The 16,513-nt window shown below is 41.2% G+C and overlaps 1 protein-coding gene across 9 annotated transcripts in view; it reads left to right on the forward strand.

Moving 5' to 3' along the window:
* Window positions 1–16,513, forward strand: part of vav2 (vav guanine nucleotide exchange factor 2) — a 151,640-nt gene that overhangs the window by 28,482 nt on the left and 106,645 nt on the right. For all 9 annotated transcript variants that reach the window (XR_015103491.1, XM_086134875.1, XM_086134881.1 and 6 more), the window contains exon 2: window positions 15,091–15,207. Coding sequence is in view for 8 of the 9 variants with exons in the window: in XM_086134875.1 (XP_085991001.1) it covers window positions 15,091–15,207 (117 nt within the window). In the remaining variant the exon portion in view is untranslated. The remainder of the gene's footprint in view (window positions 1–15,090; window positions 15,208–16,513) is intronic.

Raw genomic sequence — 16,513 nt, forward strand, 5'->3', positions numbered from 1 at the left:
GTGCTTGAAGTGGAGGAAAATAATTGGCGGAACTGGCCTGATTCGACCGTTGCCAATTACGCGGTCATCAAATAACTAAATAACTAACTAAACAAATAAATAAAAACCCTAAATTGTGGCACTCCCTGTCACATACAATCAGGGACAGGGAGTACAGTAGTCTAACACAAGCCCACGCCTGAAAGAGATGGATCTGTTTGTCATGGTAGACGTCACACATCCTGCTCGCATAACAGTGATGGCATCTGTAAAGATGAAAAGTGTGGAATTAGAGTTTAAAGAGAAGGTACTCGGGAGAAAAGTTTGCTAAGTAGCAAGCCAAAATGAGTTGGGGATTGGAAAAAACAAAAGCAGGGCTCAACACTGACTTCCCTTTCCATGTGCCACTAAATCAAAACATATTTAGTCCGTCGGGTCTTTTTCTGTTTGTGTAATGTGATAAGTATGTTTGTCAATGGATACAATGATTGTAGCGCAGATTCAAAGAGCTTTTTTGATAGTCTACATAGCAAAGGTGTCAAACTCAAGGCCTGGGGGCCAGATCTGGCCCGCCACATCATTTTTGTGGCTCGCGAAAGCAAATCGTGTTTGTCAACTTGCATGATCCTTGCTAAAATCTGTACTGAAATGTCAAATCGTCATGTGTAATAAATAGCGTTGATATTTTGCAATAATTGTCTTATCCTGTTCACACTCACTCAAACAATAATTGAACTATTATCGTTGACTGATTTCAAAACTGGTAATATATCAATTTTTTGCGTTCAAGTAATAATATATAAACATTTATTGAGTTTCACTGTCATAATGGCTCTCTGACAGAAGATATAAACCCAAAGTCGCCGGCGACAAAAATGAGTTTGACACCCCTGCAACACTTGCATGTAAAGTGTGACAAATCCACTGAAATCACCTGTTGTCTTTCCGAAAACAGAATTTAAAATAAAATAAAATGTGTACAAAATCCATTTTATTTATGTATTGGTTGGCTAGCTGCCTTCTTCGGGCGTTTGTCACATTGGATACAATGTTGCTAACATTAGCCGCTCGTGTCGTGTAGTGTTGAACATGCTTGTCATTTCATCCACAGTACAGAACATCTTTGCTTCTGTCATTGCCACAGAAATGTTGTATCAACACTATGACAGAAATCCATTCATTTTCCGAACCGCTTAATCCTCACTAGAGTCATGGGGGGTGCTGGAGCCTATTCCAGCCGTCTTCGGGCAGTAGGTGGGGGACACCCTGAACCGGTAGCCAGCCAAACGCAGGTCACACAGACACGAACAACCATGCGCGCTCACACTCACACCTAGGGACAATTTTGAGTGTTCAATCAGCCTGCCAAGCATGTTTTTGGAACGTGGGAGGAAACCGGAGCACCCGGAGAAAACCCACGCAGGCCCGTGAACATGCAAACTCCACACAGGGAGGCCGGAGCTGGAATTGAACCCGGTACCTCTGTACTGTGAAGTCGACGCGCTAACCACTGGACTACCAGGCCGCCTATGACAGAAATAATGGAAATAATTACTGGTAATCATTGCAAGGACTCTTTTTGTTGAACCGCTGTTTTTACTTGATGGCTTTATGTAATGCTAGTATTAAGCAACTTGTGTTGTGCATTCTGGTGTGTGAGCCAGTTCATTCAGAGTAAACTTGAACCTGTTATTTTCTTTCGAATTATCCTTTGATTTAATCTACACATTTGTTTTTGAGAACATACAGACATTCAATTCAACCACATTGGAATAGTGAATGTCAGGCAAAAGTTAACCCCCAACCCAAAAAAAAAATCCTTGCCAGCTTGCTTTGAGTAATTCACACTCTCGTAGCGCATTCTTTATAAAGAGCTATTTTTGTACAATGCGGCACGCACTTATTTCTTACATGCCGGTGACATATGGCCCGTGGCCGCGTTGCTTCATACCAAGCGACATCAGAGCCAAGCGAGACAACACAACCCCTCTTTTGTCCCGATTCAGCCTTTGCCTACTGAAGTGAGACTGTTTTGCATGCTATTGTTCCAAAATAAAGCACCGATCTGGATATCGGGCTCTCTTCCAAATGTGTATTCAAACAAAACTTCCACCTCTCGACATTTACGTCGGGCTCTATTACGGAGTAGTTTTAAGCTGAAGCAAATGTCATGTACCGGTACCTCCAGCTTTGAACTGGAGAGGTGATCTTTTCACGGTATTCCATTTCAGGTTCTGGGTCATTAACTATCACACTGAGAGCTATAAAGCAAGCTTTGTGTTCAGCATGCCAGCTCAGCTCACCTGAGTATACGTGTTCCTGCTCTATCGACCATTCTATGGAGTCATTAAAGAGAGCGATTGCCTTAAGGGCTTATGTGTTGGAGGGATACAACTGTGTCCAAGTCAAGTGTGTAGCTTTCCAGAGATATTATCGAGGTTTTATTTGCCTTCATTCATTTTCTCTTAGTCAGCATTTTAACTTCTTCGATAACGTTAAATGGACTGTTTGTCTCTTGCACTATCGCGTTCCCCATCAGAATGCAGAAGCATGAAAGGGCATGCCCAGACACAAATGACGCGCTGTTTCTTTGTTTTTAATTTTATTTTGTTGTGGCTTTTGTATTTAGTTTAGGTTGTTTTTATAGTGACTTTGTTTTTTTTTTTTTTTACATGCATTTCTTTATTTTTAATATGGAGTGTTTCTTGTGTCCAATGTTTTAAAAAAAAGAAAAAGAAAAGGTCATCCACACATAAGCACTCCCAAAAAAAAAAAAATGGCAGCATCATGTCCAACATCCAGCTACGACTTCCCACCACACCATGTTTGAGCTGCAGCGTGCCGACGCTGATCAAATATTCCATTCCTCTGCCAACTCCCCTGCATGTAATAGAGTGTGGCCGCCACATCATTTCCAAATAGTATTAGAGTCTGAACACCCCGACTCTCGCAACAGTATGCAAATAATTACCTCTCTCTACATCTGCTCACAGATTCAGGCTTGGCCGGTCCTGTGACACATAATGTGTTCAGAAATGTACTGTTATAGAAATTATCCCATTTTCTCTTTTTTTTTTCTTTTTTGGTTCCCAGAGCTGACATAGTTTTGCAGCGTTTCTTTTGCTTCTTGTCTGTCCATCTTAGCGCCAGTGTCTCCTCTCCTCCTCACTGCCCTACTATATATATACTGTGTGTGTATATATATATATATATATATATATATATATATATATATATATAGAGAGAGAGAGAGAAAGAAGTCATCACAGAGGAAAAAAGTGATTGAATCATAATTTGTCAGTTCATTTTCTGCACTTGTCAATTTGACACAACATCCTGTTTTTGAATGAAGAGATGGACATCTTTTTTTTTGAAATCATTGGAAACATCGACATATTAATTGAGTTCAAATAATTGCTAGCTTCAGCTGTAAAATTCAGCTCATTCATATGAACGACAAATCTCACTCATGGATAATCGGTAGCGGAATCGGCAGCAGAAAGCATTGATCAGAGCGGCCCTAGTGTCAAATGTGAAATGATTTGATTCCATATGTTACCTTCCAGGGTGAATTGAAGAAAGAAAAGAAGTGGTGCAAATTCCCTTCCGGATTATGTTCTTGATGGAGTGATGCGGGGAAACCCTTGCAGCCTGTAATTCAACCCAGCAAACGCTTTAGAAAAATGCCTCAAGGACGCTCGTCATGATGGCTGATGTCATGATTAATGATTGTCCTTGAGGATGCCTTGTTTATGATATGATTTACCAAACGTACTGTGCATTAGCTTAACCTGCAAGAGGCGGGCATGTTAATTAATTACAGTTTGCAGATGAGGAGATTGCTTCATCTTGGGCCCATCTTCTGGGCGAACAGCTTTATTAGCGCCATGCGGGCTTTGCCAGGTCTTTATGGCACTGCTGTTTATTGCGACTTGCTTTTCATGTGCGCTTTACATCATACGATTAAAATGGAGTCAGGCTGTTGCCGTATCTCTGCCTTCTTTTGTTTTAAATGCGGGCATCTCACCACTAAAATCCAGCTGGAAATGTTTAGGAGGGTATGATGACACACTACAATGAGGCAAGATATGATATCACCTCAATAGGATTCGTCAGCCAGTGCCTGGCTAATTTATAATCACATCACCCTTGGATGACTTTAGCGTCGTATTACCTCTTAGTAGTGATAAACTCCTCAGAAATAGTGTGCTTTAAAAATAACTTCTAACCCATTTTGTATTGGTCACCAATTTCCACTTTAGTATTCAGCAGCCGAGCACACTCCCCTTCACTCATCCACTCGCCTTTTTTTTTTTTTTTGCCATCTGCTTTGAAATTAATGGATACGTTGGAAAGTAGGCTAAATCCAGAGTGACAGCTTTTTATGCCTCCTATTTTTAAAGAGGTGCTGCAGGCAGAGTCCAAGTGCTTGGATGATGGAGAGGAGAAAAGGGGTCTATCAAGCTGTTTTTGCCTCTTTGAGTCTCACCTCTGCCCTACGGGATGATCTCGCAATCGTATCTCATAGCTTCGCTTGGCTGCTGACGTTGTCCTTTCTCCCCCTCTCTTTCAAGATCATCTACTCTATATTAGGAGAATGTTCAAATCTGTTTCAGACCCTGATGTGGTTTAGGGAGTATATTCTAGAAAGGATTGTGGTTTACAGTCGATGTAGGTTTCTTTTTTTTCCAATTCAGGAATTTGCTGTCTGCGGTTTTTGTGCTGAGTTCAACATAGACGGCATATCGACTGTGGGGGGGGGGGGGGGGAACTCCCTTCATGGCCAATTGACAAATTCTCACAGGGACTAAGCCAAATGAGTACCAAAACTGGGCAGATTTTCTACTGCAGGGCCTTTTAGCTTGTCTGAGTTCCACCGCGGGCGGGGCTCACCGCAGACAGCAGAGATCCTGCAGTGGACCACGACACAGCACACACAACAATTAATCAAAGTATTTTTATTTATTTGTTTTTTGTAGTATGGTTGTCCAGAGCATATTTTAATCAACCATCAAAAGAGAAGGCATTACTACTTGAAGTGTATTGATCATCATTTATGATTCATGAACTGAAATTTGCCAGCGGAGTCCGATTCGTTTTGTCTGAGAGGGATGAAATCTCTTTTGTTGTTCGTCGTCAGAAAATTTTTCCAGCAACATTCCTTTTAGCTGCTTATGTTTAAAAATGATGTAGGGACGTGCTCATTTTATATTTTTTTCATATAAAAAATGTTGCAATGCTTTTGGCGTGCAAAGTGTTTTTGTGTTTTTAATTAAGGGAACATAATCTTGTTTGGCCCTCGGTGGGCAGGAAACACCATTCCTCGCGTAATTAAAGATTATGACAGCTTGTGAATCTTGGCTTTTCACAAGATGGAATGTATGTGCTATGGGATTCATTTCAAAAGGTGTTGGCCTCATTTTCGCTGTATGAAAATCATGGTCATATGATTTTGTGGGTTTCCGCATTGCTGGAGGTTTCAGCTTTTGTATGTCGGTTCAAAAGCTCCAATTAGCGTGTTCCATTTAAAAGCAGCTACATGTGGGCACACAAATGCATCCTCTACATCCTCGGTCTGTACTTGAGGCTCTGAGCTCGGATGTTTCCCGGGTTTGCGGAGGCACTTGCATCACCTGACCTGCTGGAAGCAGTAACCAGTTAACATTTGCCCTTTCTCCTTTTCTCTTCTCCAGTACTCCCCACTGCCGCCATCTCCCACCTTCCCGCCCTACTTCTCAAGGTGGATTACTGGCATAAAGTGGGCATTTGATCCTGCCCTTTGCTCTACTGCTTCTATAGCCACCTGACAAAGCTCTCACAATCTTTTTCTTTTAGACGCCTCTGCTTTACGCTCTTGCTGTCTTTTAAAAAAGATAAGAGTTAAGCCTTTGTACTGCTTGATGCCGAGGTCTGGCAGACAGCTGGGTCACATGTGAGAAATTAATTCAGTTTCACCAGGAATGAGTGTTGGAAGATCACAGACAGGTGTGGCTTGTTTCACATGTTGCAAATACGCTCATAGAGGGATGGGGGTACCACTCGTGGCTAATTTAATGTCAAGAATGTACATGTTTTGGAGTTTTTTTGGAGGGGCCAATCCAAACAACATCCTTTATATAATTCACATAATTGCTCAAAGCATATGCATGAAGCCTCTATGCCTTCTCAATTTAAATTCCTTCCACTGAGATGACTCAAGCCTTAATTTTAAAGGGCAGTGCCAACATGCTTTCCAGGCTAATTTGCACGGGAAGTATAACAAGGGAGCATGTTCACGGCTGTGGCTTTGCTCATCAGGACCAAAAAAGTTGCGGAAATCGGAAATTATTTGCTGATCTTATCACGGTTTGCGGTAATGTAAACTAGATTTCGTGGACAGTAGACCGATGATATGTTTCAATAAAAAAAAAAGACAAAAACAAAAATGGAATACAATGCTCATTTGATGATTAGACAGGATTATGAATTTATTGAATTAAAGTCAGATGTGTGAAAATATAATTGAACTACTTTGCCCAATAGATTTCATCCTACAAACAGAATAGTAGCTACATGCTTTACAAGACCAGACTTTGATTGCCAGTTCGATCTTGCTGCTGAAATGGCCGACATTGCCCTAAAGCCTCCAACCGTCATGAGAATGCCATAAAAATGATGGAAGTGTCACAACTCCAAGCAGCCCAAGCCCTGTTTTAATCATGAGCCAGTACATTTGTTCCTAAAACCCTGATAGCTATCTAGCAGCTTGCTAACTAGCTCGCTAGCTAGCAAGCGAGCCATAAATACCTCTTCCTTAGGTGTGGTGTTCAAGACTGTTTTGGACTACCAATAAACTTGCTTTCAGTCAGCTTTGTTGCCTGCCTTTCCTTGTGTCTTCGGCTGCAGTTGTGTTTCTTTCAGTGATTGTTGTGGGTTTACGTTAATCACATTTGTCAAGGATGATGGTTGGATAAGTGCGGAGCTGTAAACCATGTTTGCTTCCTGTCTTCACTTTCTACATCTTTGTGTTTATCTGGCAAGTGGCTCATAGGCGGCAGTGGTTGTGTCTTTCAAATCCCACTGTAGATGGAAAGAAAACGGAAATTTGAGAGATGGTGGCTTGCAAGTGCCCTATCTCGCTCATGTTTGGTGTGGTTCCGAGTGAGGTGTCATGCTTGAATTTCACTTTCATTTTTCCTTTTTTTTTTTTTTTAGGAGTAGTATTGTTTAGACTCATGCTCAAACCAAGGTATTATTTTAATTATCTTTTTTTGTTTGTTTTTCCTGCTCCCCTGCTTTAAAATATATAGTTTTTCAATCAATTTGCACAGGTGATAGTTCCCATGAATGGCGGGAAATGATGAAACTTGGGCACAATCTTCTCATTTGAACAAGGGTGTGTAGAATGTTTTTTTTTTAATCCACTTTATATGTGGTGATGATTGAATGTTCATCCAAGCTGTGGGTGCGATGATTAAAGTGGGCCCCAGTGCAAGTTGGGTAATTAATCGGCTGTTCTCCACGTTTTAATAGCATTAGTCACCTTGGAGATAATCACAGCCATCAAGCCCACAGAGTTGCATCCTCCTGGGTAGCTATTAGCTCCTTAAAACAACGGTAAGGCCAACAACCTGTGCTAACAATGTGCTCCATGGTCCTCTTTGCATTTGTGATTTTTCTTCTTGCTTACATTAGAGAAGGAGCCAAGTGGCGATTTGGGAATAACTGCAATTACTTAAATAACAACCCCCCCCCCCCCCTTTCCAAATCCTTTGTGACATATTTGTGTAGGGTCTTCTCCAAAACGCTGATAAGATGAGTTTTCAAACGAGAAGCTAACTCACATTTTAGCCCTTGAATCATCTGTGTGTCACCTTGCTCTGCCCAGTTGAGATCTTTGTCATTGTAATGGCTGGCGTGCGTATTGGATGCTGAAGGATTTATGAAGAGAAAAGTGAGAGGGAACATTTCACACGGGAGGATTTCCAAGTTTAAGTGGGAAGGGAAAGTCACTGGGGAAAAGATAAATGTAGTCTTCGACTCCGTTGTGTGATTCCATAAATTACCTGGCCATTGATTCGTGACTGTCTCAGTGGACCTTCCAACATTCATCAAGCCACCAGTGTAGTCAAGGCCCAGGTGGAAATACTGTACCTCACTTTCTTCGTGGATCTCTGCAGCACAGCCTGTTGCTTAGATACACTGATTTGTACAAGCGTGGATGGTGGCTGCGTGACTGCATTTTGCACACACACAGCTTTTTTGTATTGGAGCCATTTTATGACCTCAAATCATTTGGATCAAACGATTTGGATCACATCCATGAACGTAGAACCACTTGGCTCAGTAGACCAGACAGTTACCACTACATCCAGACACATCTCTGTTTCAACTCAAGCAATGACAAAAAAGATGAGTACTTTGCACAAGGATGGAAGGAAAAAAAAACAATTTAGAACTTTCCATTTTTTTTGTACTGTCATATTACGGTAGTTTTTATTGGTTGCACTGGCTTAGCAAATATCATTGTGTCATTACTCCACAAGGAGAAGAGTAGCAACTTGTCAACTTGTTTTGAGGGGGTTTGTGTTTATTGCGCCATGATAATCATGCTAATTTTGGAGAGGGTGACCATTAACGTGATATTAAATTGTTATCTCTCACTATGCCCAGTTTTAAAGGCGTATTTCTACAGAGAAAGGGAATTCAAAACCTTACTACCTTACTGATGATGGTTTGCTGTAGATCAGGGGTGCCCAAACATTTTTGACCTAAGATCTACTTTTCGATCAACCAACCTCCCGCGATCGACCCGTGACCGTGCACGCGCTCATACGTACACATTTACACACGCATGCCATGATGAACAGCCATAAAGGCCCCTAAGATGAACGAAACAGAAAAATAAGGTAGACACAAGAGTTTCTGAGTTTGTGAAAAAGAAAATCACTGCCTAGCTTAGTGGGAGCCCTGACGCTTATGCATGCGACGCACTTTTGCAGCCTTTTAACTATCGTAGCGCACTACCATTTTAAAATGCGTCCGGTGACGCAAGTCTCGCGCCACTGTAAGTTAAAGGTGACCTGCATTATTTTATTTTATTCTATTTTTTAAATACTTTTTATGAAAGTGAGACTGATAGGATGATTGGGGTGCAGTGTGCATTAATATAAATAATATATTAACTAACATGCACAAAGACACACAAATGTTTTTTTTTTTTTTTTCCCCCTCTTTGCAATTGACTTGGGACCAGTCCGCGATCTACCAGGCGATCATGATCGACGTAATGGGCACCTTTGCTGTAGATCAGGGTGTCAAATGTATGGCCCGCGGGCCGGAACTGGCCCCCACGATTTAAAAGTGAAAAAATACATAAAAGACACGGAAAGAATATTTTATAATAATAAGCTGCAATTCATTGATCATCCGCTAGGGATTTTGATTTTTGAGCAGAGTAGAAGACAACATTGTTTTGATCAGAGAAGAAGACAACAGCAGTCTCAGTTTGTCACTGAGAAAGACCCAACAAATCAGTAAAAGCCAGCTAATTGCTAGCGAAATAGCATTAGCATCAAAGCTGTCATTTTGCCAAATGTTTTGAAAAGATATGTTCATTAAATTTCAACATTTTCCTAATGTTCTTGTACTTCTTTCTACCAAAACAAAGGAAAGACATATTTTGGTGATTTATAGCAGAGTATGGTATAATTTTAATGGGCCGGCACACTTGACAAAGACCGAGGCCGTATGTGGCCCACAATGTGAAATGAGTTTGACACCCCTGCTGTAGATAATGGTCTTGACTATTTCCTTTTCACCTTTGTCATGAACTTACTTTTTCCTTTTGTCCCCCACTTGCATTATTACAAATGTAATTGCACAGCCAAAATAAAGAGTCTTAATCAGGATGTGGTCGATTTGGTAAGGCCATTCATTCAATCTAAATGTTCAGTCGAAACCCTTGGCTCAGCACTAATGGCGGTTATTTAAATGCATCAGTCATACTGAAAATGCAGATGTGCACCACTGCCGCTGTTTTCAAGCAAAGATCTTATCATTTGTGTCATTTAAAAAAAAAAATTGTAAAAATTTGCTGCAGCGTCACTGTTTCTCTGTTTTTCACAAACGACCTAATACGTGACTTTGACATGCCTTGTCTGCATTCCATGTATGTTTCTGAGAGTGGCCTGAGGAAAGGTGAAAGTGGACCTAATTTAATCATGGAGTCAACACAATGTTCAACACCTTTGGAGTCTATCCTCTCAAGCTGGCTTGTCTTTTATAATGAAGATTAACCCATGAAAATAATGTGAGTGGCCTATTTAACGTCCATATTTTAACACAAGCCACGTGGACCTCACTAATGAGGTAGTTGTGCTTTGTCTGCTGCTGGTTGTACAAGATTTTAAACGGTGGTCAATCCTCGGCCGCTTACAGGCTTTTAAGGCTAATGGGATAAGATTAACACATTTGCAGACTTTGCAATGAATTATTCATGTATCATCTCCTCCAATTTGCCAGAGCAGGGCCTTTCTCTTTACCGCCTTCAAGATCTGGGTGACCTGGAAGCACCTTGGGAGGGGTCGGAGTGCACCGTGCACTATTCCCGTCTAAGTTTCTCCAAGCATCGATGCATCAACCTGCTCCGGCAGCGCCAAATACAGTCAACCTTTTTCCACTTTGTTTAAGATGCAGGAGAATGTTCAGGGTTGCTCTGCGACTGACCCTTGCCCAGCGTCACTTTGGTTGACCACCTGCTCACTAGCAACTTTGATGTGCCGAATGGAAAATTGATGGATCGTTGTGTGGAACAGTCCATTACAAGTCACAGGTTATATTCATTTCCCCTCTCATGGAGAAAATAGTGACATCTGCTGAGAAACTCATTGCTGGGGTTCTTAAGGCCTGCAGTGATTCACTACCTGAGACAAAATGTCGTGTGTGTGTGTGTGTGTGTGTTAGTTTTGCACTTTCCAGACAGGCATCAGTGGCTTTCATTTGAGTCCAATCGTCCGGTTGGCTGAGTATTTGATCATCTCAGTGACTCAGCTCAGTCTGCTGGTTTAAGCTCTCCCAAACAAACTTGTGACACAATTCATCACAATATCTGGGAGTAACTGTATTTGTGTGTGTGTCAGTTTGAGGATAAACTGAAACATTTTTGTTGTCGTGGCCTGGTTCTTTTTTTTCTCCCTCTTTGGCAGCAGTCTCTGTTTTGTGGTATCAAGTGTAGCCATGCATGTGGCTGACAGGTGGTTGTCCTCAGAGATGTGAAAGCAGCAAGCTAGCATGAAATCTATGAAATGTTTGTTGTTGTTGTTCTTGTTTTTTTTTTTGTTTTTTTGGTAAAATCTATTTTATTTAATTCTGCCATTTTGTGAGCAGTGTTACACATAGCAAGACATCTTCAGCAGCCATTTCAATGCAGAACTCCTTGAAATTGGCTTCCATGGCAACATTTTACCGTCGGCATGCACTCGCATTAACTCAGCGAGATTTGAGCGGATTCAAACAACACAGTCTACTTCTGTTGTGTTATTCGCCTTGCTTTGGAGATTCTATATATTGGCAAATTGACAGCTAATCTATGGAGGACATTTCATTTTCCAATTTGATGACTGTTACACTGCTTCCTGGCTTCTCGGTTTCCAATTTACAAGCGGCTTTGGCTTCTTCTGCTTTTTCTCCATCTGGTTCTTTTGCTCTTCCCAACAGACAGGATTCCTTCCATTTTTCTTTCATTGCTGTCAACTGCAGCCCTTCTTTATCAAGGTTTTAGGTTTTATTGAGAGCTCAAATTTAGAGCTGTTGCATCTGGGGCTATTTGACATCTTTACAAAAATAAAAAAAGAAACCGACAGCTGAGACCACCACCAGCCAATCACTTATCTCCCCGCGTCTCATTTCTCTCACTTTTTCTTCCCCTTTTCTTGGATTCAGCACAGGTGAAAAGAGTCCACAAAACGCGTTAATAATCTCAGAGCCAAAAAAAAGGGATTAAACAACCGCTTTTCTAATTTGCAATTGAATTTTATTGTAACACATTCCTCATAAAACCATGAATGGGTGTTTTACAATGTGGCTCGATACCCCCTCAAAAAAGTGCTTGGTACTGGATTTAATGGACTAAATTTAACTAGTATTGCAGCAGTGATCCAATCCGTAGTTGGGAAACCTGAAAAGTGTCCACAGATTTAATAGTGTCTAAAGGCTGTTTCAACTTCTTTTCCAATATATTGCACCTACTCACTTGGCCACAGATGCCTTTGCCGTTGCGGGAAACTGATCTGACGTCACTCGTTTGAAGCAGCATTAACTCATTCAGTACCAGCCAATTCTAGACCAAGTCTGAAAAGACGTTTAAAAACGTCTTTGGGAGTGAATGAGTTAAATGAGCAAGACGATAAGCATAACCTTTTGGGGTTTTTTTCCCCACAATAGTTTATGTTTACGAACTAAATAAGCCTAGTTAACCTTTTACTAAGGACTTACCTTAACTTTCACTTCTGCAAAAATATACATTCGAAGTCATAGATATGCTTCTTATGTGCAGTTACAAAAAACATGTTGGACCAAAGCTGCCAGTTTCATAGTTTGTAGTTGTGATTGCGTGCAGAAATATGACAAATATCTGTTCCTTTGCCTGAAAGTGTTGCTGAGCACAGAGAGGTAAATCCTGATGGATTGTGCTGCACACAGCTTTAGCCTAAGGAGTTGACCACAGCCTTTATTTATTCCCAGATGCGCCCTCACTCCATACTCCACCAGAAATATTGCATTTTTTTCCCCCCAGTAAAATCATAGTAATTCCGCCCCATGCTTTTTCCTGCTCTCTTATCTCTAAACATGCATTAGAATGTCAGACACATCATTCTTCCCCTCCTCTCTCTCCCCCTGGTCTGCAATCCACTCCCAGCAAATGTTACCCTTTCATATCTGTGCAGGGAAAAATAGCACCCCGCCCTCCATCCCCCACTGCAGGTAAGGATTCACAGACGCGATAACCTTTGCCACCGAATTGCAAATGTCAGTCGTGCAGCCAACCAATCGCATTTTCTTTCAGCGGTCGAGGGCGGGCTTCTCGTGGTGTCCTCAGCCATGACACTGGGACTGAGCAGATGTGCGCTTTGAATGAGAATGAGTCAGCAAGGCTCTCAGGTGTGACCCGCTGAAATACCGCAAGATCTGGCAATCGAATCGGATGTCACTCAGATATAAGCTTAGCTGAGATATAACGGAAGGAGTCAGCTTGAGTTGATTGTTTTTTTTTTGCAGTTCAAACTATGAAAGCTAATTAGTTCGGCTGACTAACACATAAGGTGTCTCACTTGGTCAATTGGAGCAACAGGAAGCACTGCATCTCATTAAGAAGCAGTAAGGTTTAAATGAGAACATTGTGTATTTTTCAACGCTTGAGGAGAATAGAATAGATGCTCTGGCGCATACTTCGCTCCATGAACACCGAGTGCAATGGTTGCTGCGTTAAAGGCATGTGGGCATTAACCCAGCATGAGGTGTGATGACCAAAGCTGCTGATAGATTTACTCACTGAGTGGAAGTGTAAATTTCAGCAAAGTTCATTTAAAACTTTCAGCATTTTGTTTTTTCATGAATTGTCTTTGGGCCTGTAAAAAAATTGGGGAAAGTGACACAAGCGCAAAATTAACTTTGAAGTGATGTAACTGGAAGTGTTAGTGGAAGACGAAAACAAAGATTGAGGGTTAAGTCATGCTGACTGAAAGGAATTTGATGTTCATTTTTCCATTCTGCATTAAGTTGTATTTAAAACTTGAGACTGCACGTGCCTATCGCTAGCTGAAATGACCCAGACTGAAGAATATGTAGAATAGACTTGTCATGCTCCATCGGTACATCGACTTGTCGCGCGATGAGTGAAACGGATAAGATCGTTTTTGTCTGACTCAACAACTGATCATTTATATGTGTGTTTATTTACATACGTCATCAAGCTTCAGTTATGCCACTTTGTTCCCACTCCTGTCAGTCACCTTGCTTGCCGCTGTGTACAAGTTGCCACTAACATGCACACATGTGCATGGAATGGCTTTTGAAGACCATTTAAACCAGGGGTGTCAAACAAATTTTTGTAGTGGGCCACATTGTCGTGACAGTTTCCCTGAGCGGGCCATTATGACTGTGAATTTTGTGAAACCGTAAAAATGTTTGATCACCTCCACATATTACACATACAGTGCGCAACAAATTGGTGGTTTTGAAATCAGAAGTCAAGAATAATGGTTAGCTCATCCATTGTTTACATTAATGTAATAAGTACGTAATGACATAATGCTTCCATATCTCTATGGAATGATGGATTACATATGACAATTTTAAATTTTGGTTGAGATTTTAGCAAGCATCATGGAAAAGTTGACATGCATGATTTTCTTTCGCGGGCCACATGAAATGATATGGCGGGCCAGATAGGGCCCCCGGGCCTTGAATTTGATATCTGTGATTTAACCAGTTCAGTTTGACTGCTTCAGTTTGGTTTTCATGTGTCCCGTAGCTTCACAGGCACACGTGTCTCCTTTTATCCATCATTATCGAGGCATAGCGGTATATAATAGCCAAGCACTAATGCTAGCATCTCTTTATCTATCTAGCTAGCCAGCTAGCTAGCTAGCTATACACACACACAAATGCACGCGCATACACTGTAACGTGGAATCCCGTACTGGGGTCCTTGAAGTGTGGGGTTTGTCTGATCTCAACAGATGGCTGGCAGGTGGACTTTACATATCTTGATCAGAAAATCAGCCTATCAACCTGAGCAGCCACAATCAGTCATTTCACCTCGCGGTGGTGGGCGACAGCACACAATTATTAGGACAAAAAGATGACCACCAGGCAGGGAATTGGATCCCATTTACCCAACTTCTTTTATCACATGAAATTACTCCTGTAGTCTTTTGTCTGAGTCATCCTCACCTTTTTTATTTTCTCCTATGGCCAAATAGTGTCAGTTGTAAACTTACGGGAGCCCATGTTGTCTGATAGTGATGTTGTTTTCTTTCTACTGTGTGAAGGAGGTTAATCATTATCAGCTTTTTTTTTGTAAAGAAAAAAAAAGCTGCATTTTTGACCATTTATCTCTGTGTTTTATAGTTCCTGTGTTTGAAGAACATCCGGACATTCCTCAAGATATGCCATGACAAATTTGGCCTGCGGAACAGTGAGCTGTTTGACCCTTTTGACCTCTTTGATGTCAGAGACTTTGGCAAGGTGAGTGCATTTTTCAGCGTCTACATTTCCAGACTCTTGTATTTAGACATGCCAGGACAGAACTTTTTCGCCGTGGGTGAGCAGCAACATGATGCTGCTTGTGTCTGTCATTCAGTCATTGTGATTTTGATTGCTATCCGAGAATAGCAATGGAGCTCTGACTCATTGAGATACAGTATTGCACGTTACCAAGTAATACATTCTTGGCAAGGTTTGAACTAATCTTGGCGAGAGTTGCGTGTTGAAAAATAACATAATTGGATGAAGAATATACCATCGTTGACATGTTACATTCAATAGCTAGTGATGTGTGTCTTTGTGGTTCTCTTCTTCAAAAACAGAAGGTATGCGGTGGTCACTTTTAGTTCGTTTCTATGCGGTGCTTTAGCATCTCTTCTGGATTGCAATCTTGCTTTGTTTTTAGACCATTGACATTTGTGATCATGGCAGGAGGAAACTGAGCCTGAATGAACTTGTTTGATGGTTTCATATTTAACAAAGAGATTGAATATAGGTCACCGGGCAATGGCACAGTTCTCTACACACGTTTTAGTTCCCATTGTTATGAAGACAATAATACTTCTCTTTTGGTGGGTACACTGTTCCCGTTCAAACAAGGAGAGTACGGTGTCTCTGAATTGATTTTGGCGGCTCATCATTATGTCTCTCCTGTGGTATGAGAGTTAATTCGGTCTCTTGTCAGATGTCTGAAGAACTACACTCCAGTCTTATTTTGGATTCCGGTTTTGGGATTACTCTGCGGAGTTGCCATCTCCAAAATCTCTACCTGATTGCACCATGATTAATTAATTACAAGTGCACACCTGTTATCAGTTCATTTTAGTGGCTGGTCCAATGTAATGCAACATTTCCATTCTGGCTTGAAGAAAAAGCCGGATAACTGAATCGAGAGAAGGAAAAAGCAGACAAGGACACTTGGCAGTTTGTAGATAAACCGCAAGACAATGTTTGAGAGTCAATGAGCTTGCAGTGAATGGTATTAAAATCAAACAGCAGTCAGAATCAATCACGCAGGCCCTCCATATGTCAATTTGGAAATTGCTTTCGGATGGTCTCACTGGGTGGCGGGCTTGTCTCACCATTGATTTTTCATTAAGGCCAAACATTGCATTATAATATATTGAACTGAGTAGATCTCGACTAATGTGGCATACATTTAAATTGAGGAAATGACTCAGACAGAGTGTTAAAATAAGGCTGCTTTGTCCGTTGAGAATCTCTTCGGCGCTTCCTCTTCAATGGATGTGCTTTTTCTTCTTTTGTTACCTTTCCGTTGTCCTTTATT

The sequence above is a fragment of the Hippocampus guttulatus genome, chromosome 17, assembly GCF_054856545.1.
Source record: "Hippocampus guttulatus isolate MCC_2025c chromosome 17, RoL_Hgut_1.0, whole genome shotgun sequence".
NCBI classification, from domain to species: Eukaryota; Metazoa; Chordata; class Actinopteri; order Syngnathiformes; family Syngnathidae; genus Hippocampus; species Hippocampus guttulatus.